The sequence below is a fragment of the Budorcas taxicolor genome, chromosome 7 (genome assembly GCF_023091745.1).
Source record: "Budorcas taxicolor isolate Tak-1 chromosome 7, Takin1.1, whole genome shotgun sequence".
Taxonomy (NCBI): Eukaryota; Metazoa; Chordata; class Mammalia; order Artiodactyla; family Bovidae; genus Budorcas; species Budorcas taxicolor.
In genome coordinates, this window is record NC_068916.1 from 10,116,904 (window position 1) to 10,144,470 (window position 27,567).

General features: G+C 39.5%; 1 protein-coding gene and 2 pseudogenes across 1 annotated transcript; all 3 read right to left on the reverse strand.

Moving 5' to 3' along the window:
* Window positions 1-375: 375 nt before the first annotated feature.
* LOC128050412 (putative olfactory receptor 7A2) lies at window positions 376-1,331 on the reverse strand (annotated as a pseudogene).
* Window positions 1,332-8,144: 6,813 nt separating this feature from the next.
* LOC128051265 (olfactory receptor 7A17-like) lies at window positions 8,145-9,095 on the reverse strand. Its single transcript, XM_052643795.1, has one exon. The coding sequence runs from the start codon at window positions 9,093-9,095 to the stop codon at window positions 8,145-8,147; it is 951 nt and encodes a 316-aa protein (XP_052499755.1).
* Window positions 9,096-19,425: 10,330 nt separating this feature from the next.
* Window positions 19,426-20,352, reverse strand: LOC128050413 (olfactory receptor-like protein OLF4; annotated as a pseudogene).
* Window positions 20,353-27,567: the final 7,215 nt, after the last annotated feature.

Sequence of the window (27,567 nt, forward strand, 5' to 3'; positions counted from 1 at the left end):
GCACACTAGAATGTTTGACAAAAGAATAGGCCAGGTGAAATGCTCTCCATCCTATAGGTCCACCCTCCTCCATTCACCACCTACCTTGGTCCAGTCAACCTGCAGTCCTGTGAGAAATAATAAACAAATGCTTAACAACAACAACAAAAAAAGTAAAAAATAAACGTAGTATCAACAGTGTATATTGTTGGTCCCAATCTTCTAAGAGAATTCTTGAATATAAGAGAGATCACAAAGTTTCATAAAAGGAGTTGCATAAATTGTATAGAGAAGTTGAGATAAAAGAAATGGAAATTCCAATAAGGAACTGACGAGGCATGTATTGCTTACTTCCATATCTGATATAAACGGCAATTTCTGGCTCTGAGGCTTTCATCACGGGCACTTCTTAAGCCTTAGGACCACATGTCCTTTTAGAGTTGCCCTCCTCAAGAACATTTTCAGGGCCCTCTTGATGTCTTTGTTCCTCAGACTGTAGATGAAGGGGTTCAGCATGGGTGTGACCACAGTGTACATCACTGAGGCTGTTGCATTTGAATGGGAACTGTGTGCAGCAGCAGAGCTCATATACACTCCTAAGCTCGTACCATAAAATAAGGAGACTACTGAGAGGTGAGATGTACAGGTGGGAAGGGCCTTATACCTTCCCTGAGCTGATGAGATTCCATATATGGAGGACACTCTCTGAGAATATGAGTAAAGGATACTAGTAAGAGAACCAGCACCCAGCAGGACAGCTGCAAAACACATCACCATGTTATTGGGAAAGGTGTCAGAACAAGCAAGTTGTACCATTTGATTGAAAAAGTGAGGGATATGCAAGTCTGTACAGAAGGATAGTTGCAACACCAGTAAGCTTTCTAACAAGGAATGCAGAAGACTTATAATCGAGGACACCAGCACTCGCAGTCCCCAGAGCTGGGGGTTCATGATGACTGTGTAGTGCAGAGGGTGACGGCCCCATACCAATCATGGGCCATCACAGTCAAGAGCAAGATGTCCAGTCCTGCAAAGATTACAAAAAAATACATCTGGGTGATGCAGCCTTCATAGGTTAGTACTTTGCTCTCTGTCCTTATGTTCTGCAGCATCTTTGGAATGGTGGTGGAGGTGGAGCAGATGTCTACAAAGGACAGGTTGGAGAGGAAGAAGTACATGGGGGTGTGGAGGTGGGAGTCTGAGCTCATGGCCGGGATGATGAGCAGGTTTCCAAGCACAGTGATAAGGTACATGGAGAGGAAAAGCCCAAAGATGAGAGGCTGCAGTGCTCGTTCCTCTGAAAATCCTAGAAGAGGAAGTTCTGAAATTTCTGTATCATTCCGTGGGTTCATGTGGTAGAGGCGACTGTAAGGAAGGGGAAAATAATATGACTAATTTTCACAGAGAAAGGCATTACTCACATCGTTGAAATAATACAATTCATATTTGGTCATCAAGAAATCAATATTTTATGTATGGTTCTTATCCCCTTCAGAGAATTCCCTATGCCTTCTCTAATAGGTGGCTCAGACAGTAAAGTGTCTGCCTACAATGCAGGAGACCTGGGTTCAATCCCTGAGTTGGGAAGATCCTCTGGAGAAGGAAATGGCAACCCACTCCAGTACTCTTGCCTGGAAAATCCCATGGATGGAGGAGCCTGGTAGGCTACAGTCTATGGCATTGCAAAGAGTCAGACACGACTTCACTTTCACTTTCTCCAATAAGCAAACTTGTCCAATTTTTAACTTTTCCCTCATGATGTCATGTATTCACAGTTTTAATGAGAAATTCCTGCACTTGAAAATTGAATTGCAACAATGTTCCCCATACAGTCTATGCAGGGATTGTGATGTGCTGAAAAACAAAAGCTCCTAAAATCCAGATTGGAGAAAGAACATAAGCAAGTTAAAAACTTGTATATCACGTTTAGGGGTCTTTCCTGGTGGCTCAGATGGTAAAGAATCTGCCAGCAGTGCAGGAGAACCATGTTCACTCCCTGGGTTGGGAAGATATCCTGGAGAAGGGAATGGCAACCCACTCCACTATTCTTGCCTGGGAAATCCCATGGACAGAGGAGCCTGGTGGGCTACAGTCCATGGGGTCTCAAAGAGTCAGACACAACTGAGCAACTAAGCACACACACACACACACACACATGTTAGATGATTACAGGTATTATAACAAGCATGCTAGATGATTACAGGTATTATAAAGAAAAAGGAAGTAGGTGGAAGGAAGAAAGAGAAGGAGGTGTGTGTGTGCTAATTTTTATGCATGTTCAGGGCAGACCTGCCAAAAAGGTGATTCTTGAATAGAGAGCCAGTAGTTGAGCATTTGTGGGGAAGTGTGTGCCTGACAAGGGAACAGCCAGTTCACAGGCCTGCGCAGCACAAAAGTGTTGGTTTAAGATGTTCAAGTTCAAAAAAGGGAAACCAGTCTGGTGAGGGAAATCAGCAGGATGGAGAAGGAAGAGAGATGATGTCAGAGGATGCTGAGGAACAAGGAAGCTTCCCTGAAGCTGGTGAAACCTCAAGTGACAAGGAGTCCCTTGTGCACCTCTCCAGCACTTTATGAAATTCAATATAAAAAACCCCACAGTCATACGAAACAAAATTTAAGGAAAATCCAAAACCAACTTCTAGAAGAAAAACTATAGACATTATATTTTCATCAAAAATATACAATAGTTATACTTTAATTAAAGTTACCATGGTGTGATCACTCAGCTAGAGCCAGACATCCTGGAATGTGAAGTCAAGTGGGCCTTAGAAAGCATCACTATGAACAAAGCTAGTGGAGGTGATGGAATTCCAGTTGAGCTATTTCAAATCCTGAAAGATGATGCTGTGAAAGTGCTGCACTCAATATGCCAGCCAATTTGGAAAACTCAGCAGTGGCCACAGGACTGGAAAAGGTCAGTATTCATCCCAATCCCAAAGAAAGGCAATGCCAAAGAATGCTCAAACTACCGCACAATTGCACTCATCTCACACGCTAGTAAAATAATGTTCAAAATTCTCCAAGCCAGGCTTCAGCAATATGTGAACTGTGAACTTCCAGATGTTCAAGCTGGTTTTAGAAAAGGCAGAGGAACCAGAGATCAAATTGCCAACATCTGCTGGATCAACAAAAAAGCAAGAGAGTTCCAGAAAAATATCTATTTCTGCTTTATTGATTATGCCAAAGCCTTTGACTGCGTGGATCAAAATAAACTGTGGAAAATTCTGAAAGAGATGGGAATGTCAGACCACCTGACTTGCCTCTTGAGAAACCTATATGCAGGTCAGGAAGCAACAGTTAGAAGTAGACATGGAACAACAGACTGGTTCCAAATAGGAAAAGGAGTACGTCAAGACTGTATATTGTCACCCTGCTTATTTAACTTCTATGCAGAGTACATCATGAGAAACGCTGGACTGGAAGAAGCACAAGCTGGATTCAAGATTGCTGGGAGAAATATCAATAACCTCAGATATGCAGATGACACCACCCTTATGGCAGAAAGTGAAGAGGAACTAAAAAGCCTCTTGATGTATGGAAATACAAAAAATCTCGAATAGCCAAAGCAATCTTGACAAAGAAGAATGGAACTGGAGGAATCAACTTGCCTGACTTCAGGCTCTACTACAAAGCCACAGTCATCAAGACAGTATGGTACTGGCACAAAGACAGAAATATAGATCAATGGAACAAAATAGAAAGACCAGAGATAAATCCACACACCTATGGACACCTTATCTTTGACAAAGGAGGCAAGAATATACAATGGAGAAAAGACAATCTCTTTAACAAGTGGTGCTGGGAAAACTGGTCAACCACTTGTAAAACAATGAAACTAGATCACTTTCTAACACCGCACACGAAAATAAACTCAAAATGGATTAAAGATCTAAATGTAAGACCAGAAACTATAAAACTCCTAGAGGAGAACATAGGCAAAACACTCTCCCACATAAATCACAGCAGGATCCTCTATGATCCAGCTCCCAGAATTCTGGAAATAAAAGAAAAAATAAACAAATGGGATCTAATTAAAATTAAAAGCTTCTGCACAACAAAGGAAACTATAAGCAAGGTGAAAAGACAGCCTTCCGAATGGGAGAAAATAATAGCAAATGAAACAACTGACAAACAACGAATCTCAAAAATATACAAGCAACTTATGCAACTCAATTCCAGAAAAATAAGTGACCCAATCAAAAAATGGGCCAAAGAACTGAATAGACATTTCTCCAAAGAAGACATACGGATGGCTAACAAACACATGAAAAGATGCTCAACATCACTCATTATTAGAGAAATGCAAATCAAAACCACAATGAGGTACCACTTCACACCAGTCAGAATGTCTGCGATCCAAAAATCTGCAAGCAATAAATGCTGGGGAGGGTGTGGAGAAAAGGGAACCCTCCTACGCTGTTGGTGGGAATGCAAACTAGTACAACCACTATGGAAAACAGTGTGGAAATTCCTTAAAAAATTGCAAATAGAACTGCCATATGACTCAGCAATCCCACTGCTGGGCACACACACTGAGGAAACCAGAATTGAAAGAGACACGTGTATCCCAATGTTCATCGCAGCACTGTTTATAATAGCCAGGACATGGAAACAACCTAGATGTCCATCAGCAGATGAATGGATAAGAAAGCTGTGGTACATATACACAATGGAGTATTACTCAGCCGCTAAAAAGAATACATTTGAATCAGTTCTAATGAGATGGATGAAACTGGAGCCGATTATATAGAGTGAAGTAAGCCAGAAAGAACAACACCAATACAGTATACTAATGCATATATATGGAATTTAGAAAGATGGTAATGATGACCCTGTATGTAAGACAGCAAAAAAGACACAGATGTGTATAGCGGACTTTTGGACTCTGTGGGAGAGGGAGAGGGTGGGATGATTTGGGAGAATGGCATTCTATCATGTATACTATCATGTAAGAATCGAATCACCAGTCTAAGTTCAATGCAGGATACAGCATGCTAGGGGCTGGTGCATGGGGATGACCCAGAGGGATGTTGTGGGGAGGGAGGTGGGAGGGGGGTTCATGTTTGGGAACGCATGTACACCCGTGCTGGATTCATGTCAATGTATGGCAAAACCAATACAGTATTGTAAAGTAAAATAAAGTAAAAATAAAAATTTTAAAAATAAATAAATAAAATAAAAAAATAATGAAAAAATAAATGAAAAAAAAGCCTCGATGAAAGTGAAAGTGGAGAGTGAAAGAGTAGGCTTAAAGCTCAACATTCAGAAAATGAAGATCATGGCATCTGGTCCCATCACTTCATGGGAAATAGATGGGGAAACAGTGGAAACAGTGTCAGACTTTATTTTTTTTGGCTCCAAAACCACTGCAGATGGTGATTGCAGTCATGAATTTAAAAGACACTTACTCCTTGGAAGGAAAGTTATGACCAACCTAGAGAGCATATTAAAAAGCAGAGACATTACTTTGCCAACAAAGGTCCATCTAGTCAAGGCTATGGTTTTTCCAATAGTCATGTATGGATGTGAGAGTTGGACTGTGAAGAAAGCTGAATGCCGAAGAATTGATGCTTTTGAACTGTGGTGTTGGAGAAGACTCTTGAGAGTCCTGTGGACTGCAAGGAGATCCAACCAGTCCATTCTAAAGGAGATCAGTCCCGGGTGTTCCTTGTAAGGAATGATGCTAAAGCTGAAACTCCAGTACTTTGGCCACCTCATGCAAAGAGTTGATTCATTGGAAAACACTCTGATGCTGGGAGGGATTGGAGGCAGGAGGAGGAGGGGATGACAGAGGAAGAGATGGCTGGATGGCATCACCGACTCAATGGACGTGATTCTGAGTGAACTCTGGGAGTTGGTGATGGACAGGGAGGCCTGGTGTGCTGTGGTTCATCGGGTCGCAAAGAGTCGAACACGACTGAGCAACTGAACTTAAATGAACTGAGTTAAATTTATGAAAAGACACTTTCTCCTTGGAAGGAAAGCTATGGGAAACTAGACAGCATATTAAAAAGCAGAGACATCATTTTGTGACAAATGTCTGTCCAGTCAAAGCTATGTTTTTTTCCAGTAGTCATGTACGAATGTAAGAGTTGGTCCATAAAGAAGGTTGAGTGCTGGAAAATTGATGTTTTCAAATTATGGTACTAGCAAAACTCTTGAGAGTCCCTTGGAATGCAAGGAGATCAAACCACCAATCCATAGGGAAATCAAACATGAATATTCATTGGAAGGACTGATTCTGAAGCTGAAGGTCCAATACTTTGGCCACCTGATGCAAAGAGGTGACTCTCTGGAAAAGTCTCTGAAACTGGGAAGCACTGAAGACAAAAGGAGAAGGGGATGGCAGAGGATGAGATGGTTAGATAGCATCACCAACTCAATAGACTTGAGTTTGAGCAAATTCTGGGAGACACTGATAGTGAAGCCTGACATTCTGCAGTCCATGTGGTCACAGAGTCAGACATGACTTAGCCACTGAACAGCAACATGTTTTAATTATATAAGCTTGGGTTACTGGCTCAATTTTAGGTTACCAAAAACTTGGAAATAAAAGAATACAACAGAAGGTCTTTTAAAATGTGGGGAGGAAGCATTATCTAAATTACAATTTCCTCTTACATAGAAACATATGGATTCAATGTGCATATGGAAGATAGAGGTGATCTTTAGTCAGCTGTAAAGAGAAATGCCTTCCAAATGGTGGCTGAATATGATGTACATTTTAGAAATATGGTGCAACTTTAAGAAATAAAAATGCAATGTCTAATCACAAAGAACAAAAGCAAGTAATAAAGGATGTGAAAAGTAGTTGCAAATATGTATAAAGTGTGATTTATTAGCATCAACCCCTCCCTGGTGACTCAGATGGTGAAGAATCTGTCTGCATTACATGTGACCTGGGTTCAATCTCTGGCTGGGAAGATCCTCTGGAGAAGGGAATGGCAACCCACTCCAGTATTCTTGCCTGGAGAATTCCATGGACAAAGGAATCTGACAGGCTGCAGTCCATGGGATTGTAAAAAGTTGGACACATCTGAGCAACTAATGCAACCACAACAATACAATGCATAAGAGCACTCATTTTCATTTTTGGTGAAAGCAGTGAAGAATGTGTAAGTGACTGCTCTATTCTTTCAGTTAAAAAAATTAAAAAGCAATGAAAAGAACAGAATATAAGTGACTTGTTGATTTTACTACACAAAATTTATAAACTCTCACACATTCTGCACAAAACTTGTGTACATACATAAAACAACTAAGTGGCAAAGAGCAAAAATGATGAAAAAAATTTTAGTCTTTGAAAGAATACGATCAAAAGCAAAAATCCTGCCAAACTCATGATGCAAAAGCAAAGGAATTGAACAGACAATTTTCAACTAACTTTCTTATTAATATATAAATATATTCAGCCTCACTGGTAATGAAATAATTGCAAAGTAAGCTCATTAGCATGTCTATTTTTACATAATAAATACTCTTTAATTTGAATATTAGCAGGGAGGAGATACTGTGAAAGGTATGTCTCATGAACTACTTTTGTAGGGAAATGTTTGCCAGTATTCCTTTATCTGGATCCCTCTCATTGTAGTCACTTAGGCTCCATCTTATAAAATAAAAGTCCTTACATGTCTGTACAACCCTCCACAGCTAATACTCAGTATCTTTACTTCAATTAATAGCAAAAATACTTGGACTTCGCTTCTACTTTTACTGGAAGCTTTACACCTCCAACTCATTCTCTTAATTGAGCCTTTATGTCCATCATTTAATGGCCAACACTGACCCTTGCACTTCTCAGTCGCTCATTCATGTCTGACTCTGAGAGACTAAATATGCCTTCACACATGACATAATAACATATTTGTATCAATATATCTAATCACATGATAATGGAAATTCCCTAAATTGTTTATATCCAATGTTGAGAATAAATTTGAGAGAGTGAGAAAACCATAACATGGAAAAACTCTTGAAAATGAGAAAGATCACAAATCTTAATCAAGAGAGTGAAATTAAGTTATATGGAGGAATTCAAAGAAATTTAACTTCTAGGAAATAAATAAAAGGAGCATGTCGTACTTCTTCAATCTATTGAAAGAATCTGAAAAAAGATCTGCAATTTCTGGCTTTGGGTTTTGAACCTTTCAATCAGATGGCCTTCTTCAGCTGAAGACAAATGGCCTATTTATAGCTGCCTTTCTGAAGAATGCTTGCAGAACCCTCTTTATGTCTTTGTTCCTCAGACTGTAGATGAAAGGGTTCAGCATTGGTGTGACCACAGTGTACATCACCGAGGCAATTTCACTTGAGTGTGAGCTCTGGGTAGCCGAAGAGCTAAGGTACACTCCTAAGCTTGTACAATAAAACAAGAAGACAACTGAGAGATGAGACACACAGGTGGAAAAGCCTTTAAGCTTTCCCTGAGCTGATGAGATTCCACATATGGAGGAAACTATCTTAGAGTAAGAGTAAAGTATCCCAGACAGGGGAGCACCAGCCAGCAGCCCAGCTGCCAAATACATCACCATGTCATTAAGAAAGTTATCAGAACAGGCAAGTTGGACCATCTGGTTGAGTTCACAGAAATAGTGAGGGATTTCCAGCTCTCCACAGAAGGACAGTCTCAACACCATTAAGGTTTGTAACAAGGAATGAAGGACACTGATGGCCCAGCTAACCAGAACCAGAATCCCACAGATCTGGGGGTTCATGATGACTGTGTAGTGCAGGGGGTGACAGATGGCCACAAAGCGGTCATAGGCCATCACAGTCAGGAGTAAGTCGTCCAACCCTGCAAACAGTGTGAAAAAGTACATCTGGGTGATGCAGCCTTCATAGGTGATAACTTTGCTCTGTGTCTGGATGTTCCACAGCATCTTTGGGATGGTGGTGGAGGTGAAGCAGATGTCTACAAAGGACAGGTTGGAGAGGAAGAAGTACATGGGGGTGTGGAGGTGGGGGTTTGAGACAGCCAGGATGATGAGGAGGTTTCCAAACACATTTATCAGGTACATGGAGAGGAAAAGTCCAAATATGAAGGGCTGTAGTTCTTGTTCCTCTGAGAATCCGAGAAGAAGAAATTCTGAAACTCCTGTGATGTTCTTTGGTGCCATGTATTGGAAGTGACTACAAGTAAAGGGAAAAAACATGATTAATTTTCATGCAAGTGGACATTACTCACGTTGTTGAAATGCTACCTTATGCATTTTGCAATTAGGAAATTAATATCAATATTTTGTTCATGCAGTGAGTACAGTGTTTTGGTAATCAAAAGCTCCTGAAATCCAGTCATGGAGAATCAATGCAGCAAATAAAAATATAGAATTTCATATGGTGACACATACTATGAATAAAATGAAAGCAAGTGTAAAGGAAAGAGTAAAGAAGGGATGCTGTTTTTATGGGTGTTCAGGTAAGACCACAAATAAGCTGACATTTGAGCAGAGACCTCATGGAAGAGAGAACAGGAGCCATGAACTTATCAGGAGAAGTGCGTACCTGGCAGGGAGAACAGCCAGTACAAAGGCCCTGGGGAAGGTGCTTGTTTAAGATGTTCTAGTTGAAAAAAGGAAACCAGCGTGGTGAGGGAAATAAGTAGGAGGGAGAGTGAGGAGAGATGGTGTCAGAGGATGTTGAGGAGCAAGGTGGTTTCCTTGCTGCTGCTGCGACTGTAAGTTACAAGGAGTCCCTCCTCCATATTATATTTCTCTGGCACTTTATGAAATTGCTGCAAAGGGGGCCTGTATTTTTTTGGGGGGGGGAGGGGAGCTCTGTTGAGTCCTCATTGCAGTGTGCAGGCTTCTGTAGTTGTAGGTTCTCTAGTTGTGGTGAATTGGTTTATTTGTCCCGTGGCATGTGGGATCTTAGTTCCCAGACCAGAGATTGAACCTGCATCCCCTGCATTGGAAGGTGGATTATTAACCCCTGAAACACCAGGGAAGTCCTAGCCTATATGTTTAATTGAATCTCTTCTTCAGTACCTTTTGCTGATTGAGTTCTGGCCTCTGTGTATGAGAATCACTTTGGAATATGTGAGCTCAGTACCCCTGCTCTGAAGACTTCTCACCCTTCACAAGGCAAGAAAACAAAAGACACACAATAAGACCCTGGCTTCCTAGGCTGTGTTATTTCCATGAATTTTTCACCCTTTACAACCACAAATGATTTAGAGTTAGATACAACTCAAGTTGATCAGATAAGATTATGTACAAATGGTATTCAGAAATTCCAGTTTGTAATTTTCCTAGATATCAATGAAACTTGGTGTTTAATTTTGGTATGACCATTTTATGCCATGTATTAAAGACATATAAATTTTTTTCAGTGTTCAACTATATTATATATCAGTACTGTATCTTTAAATCTGGATGTATATATGTATGGGGCTGCCCTGATAGCTCAATTGGTAAAGAATCCGCTTGCAATGTGGGAGATCTGGGTTTGATTCCTGGGTTGGGAAGATCCCCTGGAGAACAGAAAGGCTACCCACTATTCTGGCCTGGAGAATTCCATGGACTGTATAGAGCTGGACATGACTGAGCATATATATATGTGCCTGCAAGGAGATCAAACCGGCCAATCCTAAAGGAAATCAACCCTGAATATTCATTGGAAGGACTGATACTGAAGCTGATGCTCCAACAATTTGGCCACTTGATGCGAAGAGCTGACTCACTGGGAAAGACCCTGAAGCTGGGAAAGACTGAAAGAAAAGGAGAAGGGGGTAGCAAAGAATAATATGGTTATATCACATCACCGATTCAATGGACATGGATTTGAGCAAACTCCGAGAGATAGTGAAGGACAGGGGAGCCTGGTGTGCTGCAGTCCATGGGGTCACAAGGTTTCAGACACGACTTATCGACTGAACAATAGCAACAACAATATATATTTCTACACATGGGAGAAAGAGAGAGAGAAATAGAGAAACAGAGAATGGACATGAAAGAGAATACAGATCTAATAAACTCAAATGGTCCCTGAGAGACTGTGGTAAGAAAATTTCTTTGGTTCTTCTAACATTTCACATGCTATTATATTCTCTTGATGCCCAGCAGAAATTATTAAAAAGAAAAAATAAATTTATTCAGAGTACCAATAACTTGTGGTCTAAAATACTTATGGGTTGTATGACCCAAGAGAAAAATGAGTAAAGGGAACAAAATAGCACTTCACAAAAGGATGCTTACAAAGCACAATGGATAGGAATTGAGCATTGGCTGTTTTTAATATCAGGCAGCAAAACTTGTTTTTCCTGTTCTGATTTCATTTCATTTGACTAAGCGTTTTTATATGAAAGCAGAGAAGCAAGCCTCTTTCTTCCCTTTTATATGTGACATCTTGTTTCTTGTTGTTGTTCTTGGATTTTAATCTTTTTTTTTTATTTTTAAATGAGTCCTAAGGGCGCACTCTAGCCCTGGTTCTGATCTTTGCCCAAAAGATCAAAGGTCCATACACAGATGCTTGGGGCTGGTGCACGGGGATGATCCAGAGAGATGATATGGGGTGGGAGGTGGGAGGGGGGTTCAGGATTGGGAACTCATGTACACCCGTGGCTGATTCATGTCAATGTATGGCAAAACCAATACAGTATTGCAAAGCAAAATAAATTAAAAAAAAAAAACAAAAACCTGGATACACCATGACAGTTTCAACCTTTTCACCAACATTCTTCATGTTAGTCATCTGGGGACATTGTATTATACACTTATTTCCTTCATTGCACTCTGTCTTCCCAATTATATTGCTTGATCCATACATGTAGGGACTTCAGCTGTTTTGTTCATCTTTGTATTTTAATTGAGTATGTAAATATATGTGCACTTGTATAAAAATGAATTTCGTTAAATGACAAGTTAGGAAATAAAAAGAATAACAAAGAGAATGAAACCAAGTTAAATAGCATGGTTTCAAAACTGGTTAACAGAATTGAATGGAGCACTGAAAACTAATTGAAGAAGAAATGTAATAGCAAACAGTTATGTTATCAACATGGATTAATAAAATTGGCAATGATAGAAATGTAAAATAATATGATATATAATGTTCCTAGATTAATCTGGCATGTAGCATATGCTCAGTTACTATTTGTTGAATAAATCAGGACTTAGGTCTCCTTATATATGGGCATTTAATATATGTCAAGGTTGCATTTCAATTTATTTGGAAAGACTGAAATGTTCCTAAAGCTGGCATAAATATCTATCTTGGTAAAAATGGTTTCTCGCCTACCTCAAACATTTTACAAATATTAGAAAGATTACATCCTTAGTGTAAGAATAGCCAGCACATTTTAGATGAACACTTTGACATGTAAATGTATAATATCAATGAGGGGGCGGAGAATCACCTTAACTAATGCAAAAGACTCAGAAACAAGACAATAGGCCCATATAACCAAATAAAATTAAAAAAAATTTAAGGCCAAATACATGCCTCACAAATCAACTGAAAAACAATCTTTTAAAATAATTATTTGAAAGGCTTGTATCTGTAGAAAAATGGGCATATAATATGTGTTGTTGTTCAGTTGCTAATATGTGTACATAATAATAATAATTATTGTTTTTGTTGTTTAGTCACTAAGTCGTGTCTGATTCTTTTGTGACCCCATGGACTGTAGCCCACCAAGCTCCTCTGTCCGTGGGATTTTTCAGGCAAGCATACTGGAGTGGGTTGCCATTTCCTTCTTCAGGGAATTTATCTTCCCGACCCAGGGATGGACCCACGTCACCTGCACTCTGCCAGGCAAATTCTAACTTACCACTGAGCCACCACAGAAGCTCACACATAATAATAATAGGCAAATCAAAAGGTGACCAAGTATGTAAATCTTTGCTCTAGCTTAGTATGTAGTTTAGGAAAGCAACAAGAAATCTCTTTCCTACCATGGTCCTGGGAAAAATCTTGAAGACTGTTCAAATCTGGGCTGAGAACTTCTGGACTAGTAGCAAAGGAGACTCTGAGAAATGTGAAGTGTTATAATGTTTTAGGGAAAAACCTGAAGACAGATATAAACATTCAAAATACAGATATTCTGCATGATACAGGATGCTCGGGGCTGGTGCACTGGGATGACCCAGAGGAATGGTATTGGTAGGGAGGTGGGAGGGGTGTTCAGGATGGGGAAACATGTGTACACCATGGCGGATTCATGTTGATGTATGGCAAAACCAATACAATATTGTAAAGTAGCCTCCAATTAAAATAAATAAATTTATATTAAAAAATAAAATACAGATATTCTTTAATTAAGGGTTCTCCAGTGTTGGCACCATTGACATTCTGAGCCAGATCACTGTTTGTGGTGGCATCTGTGCTATGCATTATAGGATATTTAAGGCATCCCTAACTCTACAGAGCCTTCCATGTGTGACAGACAAAATGCCTGAGGTATGAAACCATCCATGGTTAGAGTCAGTTTGAATTTCACTATCTTAACATATTGTGTAGCTTTGGTATAATAGCAACTTAATGATAAAGGATATGAAAGTGAAAGTGAAAGTCACTCAGTTGTGTCTGACTCTTTGCAACCCCATGGACTATACTGTCCAAGGAATTCTCCAGGCCAGAATACTGGAGTGGGTAGCCTATCCCTTCTCCAGTGGATCTTTCTGACCCAGAAATTGAACAGGAGTCTCCTGTATTGCAGGCAGAGTCTTGACCAGCTGAGCTACCAGGGAAGCTCAAAGGACATGAAAGACCATCAGTGTGTTAGTAGTATAGGAACACCATGACCTGTTGCACAGCCATAAAAATAATGAATTCATTATTATACTTGTGATTTGAGGCAGGTCTGTGAGAAATTATTGAGTAAGAAGGAAAATTGGAAAAAAAAGAAGGCAAATGGGATAAAAGGTAGAAACAATGGCTTCACTGGTGGTGCAGTGGTAAAGAATCCACCTGCCGATACAGGAAACATGGGTTCAGTCTCTGGTCCGGGAAGATCCCCTGGAGGAAGAAATGGCAACTCACTCAAGTATTCTTGCTTGGAAAATCCCATGGACAGAACAGCCTCATGGGCTACAGCCCAACGGGTCGCAGACAGTCAGACGTGATTTAAGAATAAAACAACATCTTAATGACTAGTAAACATCTCCAGTTCTTTGAAAGATTGCACTCAAAGATAGGAATCCTATTCTGATCCTATCATAGAAAAGCAAACGGCTGGCACACATCATTTAAGATAAAGTGAGTGGCTGACAAATCCACACACATATTCACCCTCAGAGATAATGAGACAATGGCAAGGTAAGCTTATTAGCACTTCCCTGGCAGCTCAGTGGCAAAGCAGCTGCCTCCCAATGCAGGAGACACTGGTTCAGTCCCTGGTCTGGAAGATTCTCTGGAGGAGGAAATGGCAACCCATTCTAGTATTCTTATCCAGGAAATCCCATGGACAGAGAAGCCTGTAGGCTACAGTCCACAGGGCACAAAGATTTGGACATAAGGTAGCGACTAAACAACAAGCTCATCAGCATACCCCTTTTTACATTTGAATTTTTTTTCACAGAAGATACTGTGAAGTGTATATATCTGGCAAATACTGTTGCGAGGATGTATTCACAAGCATTCTTTGGTGTGCGTATCTGCTTATTTATTTTTGGCGGTGCTAAGTCTTTGTTGCTATGCGGTTTTTCTCTAGCTGTGTTGCATGAGCTTCTCATTACAGTAGCCTCTCTTGTTGCAGAACATGGACTCTAGGGTGTGAGGACCTCCGTAGTTGCGGTTCCCAGGCTCTAGAGCACAGGCTCAGTGGTTGTGGTGCGCAGGCTTAGTTTCTCCAAGGCATGTGGGATCTTCCCGACCAGGGATCAAACCTGTGTCTCTTGCACTGGCAAGTGGATTCTTCACCACTGAGCTCCCAGGGAAGCCCAGTGTGTCTTTCTAATGAATACTGAAGCATGGTCAAATATGCTTCATCAAAAAAATTAGAAGGAAATGACCTAATTATATTTTATATCTTTACATCACTAATATACTAATTATCTACTCAAACTATTAATAAGATACTTGGACATAAGTTCTGCTTTTAGTGGAAGCACTTTATGCCTCGTGTGTGTTCAGTTGCTCAGCCGTGTCCAACTCTTTGAGACCCCATGGACTGTAACTCGCCAGTTCATGGGATTTACCAGGCAAGAATGCTGGAGTGGGTTTCTATACCCTCCTCCAGGGGATCTTCCTGATCCAGGAATTGAGCTTGCATCTCCTGTGGCTCCTGCATTGGCAGGTAGATTCTTTACCATTGAGCCACCTGGGGAGCCCCTTATGCTTCTCATCCCTCTCCTAATTGAGCTTCCATTTTTATCATTTACTTGGTATCACTGAACATTGCTTTACTGAGTTCAATGTTCAGTTCTCTTTTTAGTATTATAAAAATACATTGATATATTTTAATCATGCAAGCAATTAACCGCAGTGTTCTCTGGGCTCTGACCTAGGCTGAGTTGGTTCTCTGGTGGACTCAGGTAAACATTCTTGGATTCCTTGTCTCTAACCTTCTTCTGCAGTGTCTTCCAGACTCTTGAACTCACCTACACGGAAATTCTGAGAGGAAGGTCTCTGTGCGGAAGTCTGATTCTCTTCCTGGATGGCTGATGATGGAGACCGAAGCTCTGCCCCCACACAAGGTAGCACGAAGAGGTCAAGCATTGGTCCTTTACTCAAATTTAGGACTTCAAAAGCAACAGCTAGGTCTTGTCCATTCCCAGGTTGTACAAGCTCAGGGATGAAGGAGAGGTGGTTATTTACGGCTCTCTCTGTCTGCTCATTATGTACATTTCCCTCTTGTTACAGTGACGTGTAAGCACCTGAATTCCCTGGGGGACTTCATCTGGACAGAAAGTATTCTTTTTTTCCCTTGTAATTCTCTGTTTCCAGGATACCAGTTATAAGCCAGGTGAATTAAGTTATTAATCCTTTTCCATCATCTCTCTTCCTTTCCAGAAGCCTAAACTCCTAGCACCTCATCTTTTCTCTGAATTTAAATTTTTTTCCAACTAGTTAGACTGAGGCAACTGTTTTGAATAGATCCCTTGGGTCAATAAAGCATTGACTTGTGATGGCTACACAGCCCATGGAACCCTGTGAAACCTGTTATTCTCCACTTATAAGAGGGACATTATTCCATTAATGAAAAGCATTGGTCAGTGCACTCTTTGGCTTCCTGATGCTCACTAAAACTATTAGGATTTCATACTTGGGGCATTTCACTGGTGGCTCAGTTGGTAAAAAATCTGCCTGCAATGCAGGAGATCACCTGCAATGCAGGAGACAGGGATTCAATCCCTGGAATCAGGAAGATTCCCATGATCAGTTCATGGGTTGCAAAGAGTCAGACATGACTGAGCACGCATATGCATACACGTAACAAAGTAGTGAAATTAGCATATTTCTTCCCAAGGGGTATAGAAATGGAACCAGGCAGCATACACTTAATTTTTAAATGACTTTTAAGTGAGTAAAGTTTGTTCTGTGTAACTGCTTTAATAGCATTTATTACAATTTAAAAATTGTAGTGTATATGTTAAGGTAAGACCTGGGGCACAGGTAGCTGAGTCAGATCTCATGATGGTGGGAGATATCTCCTCTGCATGGGATAAAGAAAAGTTTCTTAAGTGGACATTAATGTAGTGGAATTAAATTAAGGCAATTAATAATGATTGAACTCATTTTCTCCACAAGCTATTTAGCCTCAGCTCAGCTAAGTTGTGCCTGACTCTTTGTGATCCCATGGACTGTAGCCCAGCAGGCTTCTCTGTCCATGGGATTTCCCAGGCAAGAGTTCTGGAGTGGGTTGCCATTTCCTACTCCATGGGAACTGTTACCAAAGTCTTGGCTCCCTGCCCACTGATGCCAAGTAGACATATGGAGACAGTTTGGAGGAAATAGAAAAAAGTAGTTTTATTATTTTTGCCAGGTGAAAGGGAAACCCAGCAGGCCTGTGTCTCAAGAATTGTGCCCTTCTCTCTAGACAATAGGGAGAGGTTTTATATCCTTATGAAGGTCTTGCATATTTTTCTCTTAAAGTTTCAAAATGGCTACAGCTGGCATCAGACAACTGAGCAATCAAGTGTGGTGTCCCTGAAGTTATTGGTTCAATGACCTTTCTGAAATGCAGAATGCTACAAGAGAGTGTAGGGGAGAAGAATGCCAGGTACAGAGTATAATCTACATGGAGTCAGAGTAATTCACTTTTTTGAAACTTTGTGAAGGACAAGTCTAGCTACAAGTGTTTTTTAGTCATAACAGCTAAAGAATAACCAAGATTTTTTAATTCTTGAAGGCCCGTTTAGCGGTAAGTGCCAATGCCTGTCCACTCATTTCTATTTTTGTTGCAACAGATTTCTCCCACACAAGGATCGAACCAATGTCGCCTGCATTGGGAAGTGAATTCTTTACCACTGGGCCACCTGGGAAGCCCATATCAAAAGAGTGAAATGTCATAAATTGGTTTAAGTCAGAAGAACAGTACAATCATACACAACATTGTGAATGAGCCTTAGAAACACAAGGTAGATTTTCAAGTCTGACTATAGGCTCATGAGAAGCCTATAGCCAACTTCCCATTGGACCACCTCATTTGATAATAGAGATATTATATTTGGAGAAGGGAATGGCAACCCACTCCAGTACTCTTGCCTGGAAAATTCCATGGACTGAGAGGCTCCTCAGAGCCTGGTAGGCTACAGTCCATGGGGTCGCAAAGAGTCGGACACAACTGAGCAACTTAGGGAATTTATATGCAACAATAGCTAACTGATTTAATTTAATCAGACAGAACTGAGGGCAGTTGTAATAATCTGATTCTACTTGCTCTGGGCATTTGTTTTGATATTTGAAGGTAACATTCATGATTACTGTGTTATTCAAGTTTAGTTCATGTGAACACATGCCTCCAGTGAGGATCTTTTGAGGTTACATGGAGAGGTTGGAAAGACAGTTATGTTTGTACAACACCTGTGACCCTGAATTTTATAGCTGAGAAGAATCTGAGCTTTCAAGTGAGTCATCATTTGATAATGAGCATAACCTATAGTGGGTGATGTTGAAATTGTTCATCCTCTACCCTTCTAGAGATTGTGACAAAAGTTTGAATAATGGGAGCTATTTCATTTAGGGAAATGGAAGGAATCATATTTTCAGAAAGCACTGGAAAATTTCAAATAAAACATGAAAATAATTTAATAAAAAGCCAAAACATGCTACCAGTCCTACAGCTCAGTAAGTACACCTTACAAATTGACACTGTTTTTAAGCTTGCACAAAACTACACAAGTTTATTTATTTATATATTCATTTATTTTTTACTGTGGTATAGTTGTTTTACAATATCATGTTAGTTTCTGCTGTACTACGAAGTGAAACAGCTATCTGTATCCATACATCTCCTCCCTCTCGGACCTCTGTCCCCCCTATTCCATGACAAATGGACACTTTTATATCATATTTCAATGAGTTGGTGAATTGTATGAAAAAGACATATTTTCCAAGGTTATGAATATATCATTTAATATTTTGTTTCATCATACTTAAGGTTAGGTATGCTCTAGCACCATATTATATCCATAGTCATTTTCATAGTCATTTTCCTCTTTTGATTCTCCTTGAAAACACATATTTTATTATCAGTTTTTGCCAGTGACTATGGTAGATACAAGATAAAGAATCTGCTTGCAACACAGGAGACCCGAGTTCAATCCCTGGGTTGGGAAGATCCTCCAGAGAAGGGAATGGCCACTCACTATAGTATTCTTGACTGGAGAATCCATGGTCAGAGGAGCCTGGCAGGCCACCTTCTGTGGGGTCGCAAAGAGTTGGACCCAACTAGTGACTAACAGTACTACTATGGTGGATATAGGAGACACAAGTTACACAGCAGAACAAGGTCTGAACGAGTAGAAAATACCCATGATCTGTGATAACAACTAGCATTTTAAAGTTTGGATTATCAAGAAGAGCATAAGGTAGTGATATACAAAGGAATGAGGTTTGTGACAAACAGTGGTCACTAGTTTTTCTCTGTCATAGACTTATAAATAGCTGTGGTTGCCAAGAGGAGTTTTCCCTCCATAGGAATGGTATGGATCTTAACTATTCTTTTAGTCAAACAAACAAACAAAATCCTCAGCATGATGCATTTCACTTGAGAAAAATTATTAAGAGACCCCTTGAGATAAATGCGAGTCTTCAAATATTTCACATCCAAGGTTGGGAAAGTATAAAAATGAAAAAGGGAAAAACTCTTGGATACTAGCACTATCACCAAACTTAAAAGTGAGCTATGTAAATTGTATAAAGAAGTTGAAATAGAAACTCCAAGGAAAATAGAAGAGGCATATTCCACTCCCACAGTTGGACCAAATACCAGTAATATTTGGCTCAGGATTTGAGCTCTGCTATCATGGGCACTTCTTAAGCCCTGGGATAATAAATTCTTTTATATTATTTCTTTCCACAGAGTATTTTCAGAGCCCTCTTTAAGTCTTTATTTCTCAAGCTGTAGGTGAAGGGGTTCAGCAAGGAGGTGACCACAGTGTACATCATTGAGGCTGTTGCACTTGAGTGTGAGCTGTGGGTAGTAGCAGAGCTAAGATATACTCCTGTGCCTGTACAATAAAATAAGGAGACTAGTGAGAGGTGAGATGCACAGGTGGAAAATGCTTTATACTTCCCCCAAGTTGATGAGATTCCACGTATGGAGGAAACTATCTTAGAGTAGGAGTAAAGGATACACATGAGGGAACCACCAGCCAGCAACAGAGGTATAAACTACATTACTGCTTTATCAAGAAGGATGACAGACCTGGCAAGTTGGATCATCTGACTGAGCTCACAGAAAATGTGAGGGATTTCTAAGACTGTACAGAATGACAGTCACAATACCATTATGCTTTCCAGCAAGGCATGCAGGAGACTGATGATCCAGGACAATAGCACCAGCAGAGCACAGAGCCAGAGGTTCATGATGACAATGTAGTGCAGGGGGTGACAGATAGCCGCAAAGGGGTCATAGGCCATCATGGTCAAGAGAAAGATGTCTAATCCTACAAAAAGTGTGAAAAAATACATCTGGGTGATGCAGATTTCATAGGTGATACCTTTGCTCTGGATCTGTGTGTTCCACAGCATCTTTGGGATGGTGGTGCAGGTGAAACAGATGTCTACAAAGGACAGGTTGGAGAGGAAGAAGTACATGGGGGTGTGGAGGTGGGAGTCTGAGCTGACAGCCAGGATGATGAGCAGCTTTCCAAACACAGTGATCAGGTACAAGGAGAAGAAAAGTCTGAACATGAGAGGCTGCAATTCTGGATCCTCTGAAAATCCCATGAGAAGAAATTCTGAAACTCCTGTTACGTTCCTTGGTTCCATGTGTTACAATATTGTAAAGTAAAATAAAGTAAAAAATAAATAAATAAAAATTTTGAAATCATAAAAAAAAGTAAGAAAAAAAAAGAGAAAATAACAAGGAGAGTGAAACCAGGTTAAGTAATATGGTTTCAAAACAAGTGCTGTAAATTGCATGGAGCATTGAAAATGAATTGAACAAGCATTGAAATAGTAATAAATTATAATATCACTGTGAATCAATTAATTTGCCAGTAATCTAGATATAAAATAGTACACTATATAATGTTCCTAGAATGTTCTAGCACATAGCATGATCAGTTATTATTCAGGATTGGGACTTAGGTCTTATTATACATGAACATTTAATATATGGCAAGGGTGTATTTCAATTTATTCAGAAAGATTGAATTGTTGATAAAAGCAGGCATAAACATCTGTATTGCAAAAAGTAAAGTTTCTTTCCTCCCTCCAACATTTTTAGAAAAATTAGTGATGACCACCTCAGTGTGAGAGTAATGAACACACTAAAGATGAGCATCTTTAAATCTACATATAAAAGCTATGGGTTGGACTTCCCTGGTGATCCAGTGGATAAGAATCCGCCTGCCAAGTCAGGGGACAAGTGTTCAGTCCTTGGTCCGAGAAGATTCCATATGCCACTGGGCTAGGCCCGTGTGCACCGCAGAGGCCCACAAGGAAAGCCACAGCAGCGAGAAGACTGCGCCCGGCAACTTGAGAGCAGCCCCCACTGGCCACAGCTGGTGAAAGCCCACACGCAGCAATGAAGACCCAGCACAGCCAAAAATAAGTAAATAGATAGATAAAATTAACAAAACCATATGTGTTGGAAAAAACATCTTAAATAAGGCAGAAAGGTGGATAGCAGGATGGACATATACAGCAAAATAAAAATTTAAAATTTTAGGTCTCCTGAGTACCCAAACACAACTGAAAAAAATTCACTTGTAAAAATGATTTGAAAGGCTGATAACTGTAGGAAAGTTGGCATATAATACTGGGTGCATAATAACAAATTATCAAACTGGTGACAAAATGTATAAATCTTTGTTTTAACTTGGTACATAGTTAAAAAACAAGAAATCTTTTTCATAGCGTACCACTAGGAAAAAACTTAAAGATTTGTTACATTTTGGGATGAGAACTTTTGAACTAGTACTCTCTGAATTTTCTGGCAGATGTGAACTGTTATTTTAGGAAAATACTTGTAGACACCCATACATATTCGAAATACAGTTTTGGTGGCTCAGCAGTCAAGAATCCATCTGCCAATGCGGGAGATGTGGTTCAGTCCCTAGATCAGGAAGATCCTCTGGAGAAGGAAAAGGCAACCCACTCCAGTACTCTTTCCTGGGAAATACATGGACCAAGGAGCCTGGTGGGCTACAGTTCATGGATTCACAAAAAAGTCGGATACAACTGAGTGACTAAACGATAACAGCAACAGTCTTTAACTCAGGGTTCTGCAGTATTGGCATGACTGACATTCTGATTCAGATCATTGTGGTGGAGTGTGTCCTATGAATTGTAGGATGTTTAGAGCACCCCTGAGCTTTACTGAGCCCCCACATCTGACCACCATAAAAATCTCTGGACATTGCTAGATGAACCCTGGGGGGACAAAGTCATCCACAGTTTGAGCTTCACTACTGTAAAAAAATTTGTAGCATTGATATAATAGCAATTTAATGAAAAAGAATATAGGAAACCAACAGGGACCTACTGTGTAGGATATGGAACTCTGCTTAATGTGGAAGCCTGGATGAGAGGGAGTTTGGGGAGAATGGATACATGTAGGTGTTTGAATGAGTACCACCTGAAACTATTACACCCTTGTTAATTGGCTATCCTCCAATACAAAATAATAAGTTTAATAAAAAAAGAATATGAGTGACCATTAAAGTTATAACATCATGAAATGTTAAATAACCATAAAAATACTGAATCATCCTCATCCTGGTGACTGGAAGCAGGGTTTTGAGTAAGGTGGAATTTTGAGTAAGAAGGAAAATGGGACAGAAGTTAGGAAAAATGATGAAATCAAACATAAACAGCATTTACAATATGTATAGAATTCCATTGTTGCATTTGTATAAAAGTATGTGTATGTATGTGTGCATAATATAGAAAGAATAAACTAAAATAAAATAAACTAAGAACTAATGGGGAAAAAAATCAGTGAGAATGAAATTAGGTTAAGTGGATTAGTTTCAAAACAATTTATGTAACAAAATGGAATAAAAATCTACAAGTAAATTATATAAGCAGATGAAATAGTAATAATTTAACTAAATCAATGAGTCATAATTTAAAATTAAATTGCTAACAACTTGGAAATAAAAGAAAAAGCAGAGATGCTTTGTATAGCCATTTACATTCTCTATTTTTTTGAATAAAAAACGATTTATTGTTTTAAATTTATTTTTTTAAATAAATCTTTTTTTGAAAGATTTCAATCAAAGACAGGAGTAAAATTTCCCTGATCCTACCATATGAAAGCAAAGGGCTTACTCCTTGAAATTTGATAAGATTTGAAAGATTCAAATTTGATAAATTTGATGATCTTAAATCTTCTCAGCATACACACATGAACACACAATCAGAAACTTGTACAGGCGATGGACATGACAATTAGCTTGATTTGATGATCTTTACAAAATCCATTCATATCAATATATAAAAATATTGTATATACCTCAACCATGTACAATATTTCTTTGTCAAAGTTATCTCAAAACAAGTGTTTGAAGGAAGAACCGAGACAACTTAACAAAAAGACAAATAACCCAACTTAAAGCAAAGGACTCATGTAGGTGATTTGAAATAGAGAATGTAAATGGGTGACGAACCCACATATGTATTTGGAGTCATGGAAATAATTGCAAAGTAAGATCATTAGCGTACCCTTTTTTAGCTCTTATTTTTTTTTTTAACATATGTCACAGAAGACACTGTGAAATATATGCCTCTTAGGCTGTGAAGAATGTGTTCTATTGTTGCAAAGTTGAGCTTGTAGGCATTCTTTGGTGTGGATTTTTCTCATCAATATGGAAACTTGGTTAAATATGCCCCATGATAAAAATTAGGAAGAAACATCTTTAATTCATTTTACGTCCCACCATAGCTAATACCCTATTTTTCTACTCCAGTTAATTAATAAGATACTTGCACATGTTATATATTTACTGGAAATGCTTTATTTCTCTCATCTCTCTTCTACATGAGTTTCCATCCCTTATCATTTAATTGGCATCACTGAATGTTGCTTGACTGAATTCAATGTTGGTGTCTCTTTACAGCGTCATCAAAACACACTGATATTTTAAGCAAGCAAGCAACCATTGTGGTTGCTGGGCTCTTGGCTAGGCTGAGTTGGTTCTCAGGTGACCTCCAGTAAACATTCTTGGATTTCATTCTCTCTGACTTTTCCCTATAGGGTCTTTTGGGCTCTTGGACTCACCTACATGGGGACGCTGAGAGGAAGGTCTCCATGTGGAAGTCTGATTCTCTTCCTGATGGTTGATGATGGAGACTGAAACTCTGTTCCCAGACAAGGCAGCAGGAAGGGGTCAGTCATTGGTCCTTTAGCCAGACTTAGGACTCCAAAAGCAAAAACCATGTCTCAATCATGCCCAAGTTGTACAAGCTCAGGGATGAAGCAGAGGAGGTATTTACAGCTCTCTATGTCTTCTCATAAGGTACATTCACTCTTGTTATAATGACCTATAAGCAGAAGAATCCCTATGGCACTTGGTCTGTACAGAAAGAATCTTTTTTCTTCTGATGCTCTGTTCTCAGGGGAGCAGGTGATAAGCCAGGAGAATTCGGTTTTTATTAACCCTTCTCCATTAACTCAGTTGCCTTCCAGAGGTCTAATCTCTCAGCACCTTATACCAACACTATTTCTAAGATTCTCCAACATGTGAAACTGAGGCAATTGTCTTGAATTGGTTCCTTGGATCTCCAAAGCATTGACTTGTGGTAGGGATATAGCCCATGAAACCCTTAGAAAGTTACTATTCCCCTCTTTATAATAGGGACAGCTTTGTTCCTTGAATGTAAAACATTGGACAGTACACTCTTTGGCTTCCTGACACTTTTGCTAAAAACCTTCAGGAATTTCATATTAGTCACTCAGTCGTGTTCAACTCTTCACAAACTCAGACTGTATCTCACCAGGCTCCTCTGTCCCTGGATTTCTCCAGGCAAGAATACTGGAGGGTGTTGCTGTTCCCTTCTTCAGAGGATCTTCACAACCCTGGGATCAAACCTGGGTCTCCCATATTGGAGGCAAATTCTTTACTGTCTGAGCCACCAGGGAAACCCACATATCTGAAGCTGCTGCTTCTGCTAAGTCACTTCAGTCGTGTCTGACTCTGTGCGAACCCATAGACTGCAGCCCACCAGGCTCCCCTGTCCCTGGGATTCTCCAGGCAAGAACACTGGAGTGGGTTGCCATTTCCTTCTCCAATGCATGAAAGTGAAAAGTGAAAGTGAAGTCACTCAGTCATGTCCGACCCTCAGTGATCCCATGGACTGCAGCCTTCCAGGCTCCTCTGTCCATGGTATTTTCCAGGCAAGAGTACTGGAGTGGGTTGCCATTGCCTTCTCCGATATCTGAAGCTAAGTGCTATGAATTAGCTTATGGCGGATTCGTGTTGATGTATGGCAAAACCAATACAATATTGTAAAGTAATTAGCTTCCAATTAAATAAATTTAAATTAAAAAAAAAAGCATGTAAGCTGTGAGATAGATTTCATCAAGCAACCATAACCTACCTTAGAATCTTATAGGGATGATCTGGTTTAATGTTTAGAGAAGTTCCTTCTGTGACGTAGCACTATTATAACTTCACCCTCCATTTCAGGATTGGGGCTCTGGGGTATTCAGTGTTCTGGTGAAAATTACAAACCAGTTTTGGGATGAGGAGTACAGGTGGCCCCTAGAATGTGATTCAAGAAGGAAAATTTATTCTTCCCTAGAGCATCCAGATAGGTCTCAGTTTTAGCATCTTGAATTCAGTCCAATAAGAGGAATATGGGCTTCTGATAGTTAGAACTTCAATTTTTAAAAGCACAGTGTAGTAATTTGTTACAGCAGAAATACAAGTGCAATACATACATTTATCCAATAAAATATAGTTATTTTTAAGCTTCTCAATTTAGACATTTAATTTTCCCTTGATAAAAGAATTTATGTGTAAACCCCACCTTAACAGGAGAAGAAAATTAGAGTCAAAAATACCTGCCTTATTAGTTGGTGGATTGAATTCTGTTTTCCATAAATATAAATGTGTTTCTGATTTTGAGGCCTTATGACAAGTTACTTATATCAAAAGCAAGGTCACACAATCAACTTTAAATCTTTTTGTCTAAATTTCTACACTTCTTGAATTTCATGTTGATTCAAACATTCATTATTTTCATTTCTTTATTGTTCAACTTTTAATAAAATATTTTTTCAATAAAATAAATGGGATTATAAATGACTCTGCATGCATGTACTTATGTGTGTGTGAATGTGTTTGAGAGGAAAATATATACAAATAATGCTCATTTCACACATGTACCTCTTATACCTGAATGTTTCCTTTTAGCTACATAAATATTTTTACAGGTTTCTTTTTTTACAGCATACTTCAGAAATTATGTTTATTATTATACATTATTATTATGTTCATATTATATATTATTATTCCTTGTTACCAACAGAAGTGAAGAATCAGAGACCAGTGAGATTACATTTATAACAATATATAGCAGTGCAAAATATAGTGTTGGATCATAGAAAAAGCAAGAGAGTTCCAGAAAAAATCTACTTCTGCTTTATTGACTATGCCAAAGCCCCTGACTGTGTGCATCACAACAAACTGTGGAAAATTCTTCAAGAGATGGGACTACCAGACCACCTTACTTGCCTCTTGAGAAATCTGTATGCAGGTCAAGAAGCAACAGTTAGAACTGGACATGGAACAATGGACTGGTTCCAAATTGGGTAAGGAGTACATCAAGGCTGTTTATTGTCACCCTGCTTATTTAACTTATATGCAGAGTACATTATGAGAAGTGCTGGACTGGATGAATCACAAACTGGAGTCAAGATTGCCAGGAGAAATCAATAACCTCCGATATGCAGATGACACCACCCTTATGGCAGAAAGTGAAGGAGAACTAAAGAGCCTCTTGATGAAAGTGAAAGAAGAGAGTGAAAAAATTGGCTTAAAATTCAATATCTGAAAAACTAAGATCATGGCATCCAGTTCCAGCACTTCACGGCAAATAGATGGGGAAACAATGGAAACCGTGGCAGACTTTATTTTCTTGGGCTCCAAAATCACTGCAGACAGTGACTGTACCCATGAAATTAAAAGACGCTTGCTTCTGGGAGGAAAAGCTGTGACTACCCTAGACAACATATTAAAAAACAAAGACATTACCTTGCCAACAAAGCTATGGTTTCTCTAGTAGTCAAGCATGGATGTGACAGTTGGATCATAAAGAAAGCTGAGCACTGAAGAATTGATGTTTCTGAACTGTGGTGTTGGAGAAGACTCTTGAGAGTCCCTTGGACTGCAAAGAGATCAAATCAGTCAGTCCTAAAGGAAATCAGTCCTGAATTTATTGGAAGGACTGATGCTGAGACTGAAATCCAATACTTTGGCCTCCTAATGTGAAGAACTGACTCATTGGAAAATACCCTGATGCTGGAAAAGATTGAAGGCAGGAGGAGATGGGGACATACAGAAGATGAGATGGCTGAATGGCATCACCGACTTGATGGACATGAGTTTGAGCAAGCTCTGGGAACTGATGATGGACAGGGAGGCCTGGTGTGTTTCAGTCCATGGGGTCGCAAAGAGTCAGACATGGCTGAGTGACTGAACTGAACTGAACTGACAGTTCAGATAGCAATGCAGTAAATGTTTTATTTCCTCTCAACATGTATAGAAATAGAACCAGGCAGTGTATACTTTTAAGTTTTTAATGACTTTTAAATGGGTACAGCTTATTGCATGGAGCCATGCTTGAAAATATTTATTAGTATTTATCAACTCCAGTGTGCATGCAGGCATAGGATCTGGAGCACAGGTAGCTGAGTCACAGCTCACAGGGGAAGGAAATGTCTCTCTAATTGGGAAAAAGAAAGTTTTCATAAGTGGATATTAAAGTAGTGGAATTAAATTAAAGCAATTCACACTTATTAAGCTCATTTCCCTG

Bases quoted from the DNA above. Each gene is read 5' to 3' on its own strand.
- LOC128051265 (XM_052643795.1), bottom strand. From the start codon at position 9,095: ATGGCACCAAAGAACATCACAGGAGTTTCAGAATTTCTTCTTCTCGGA.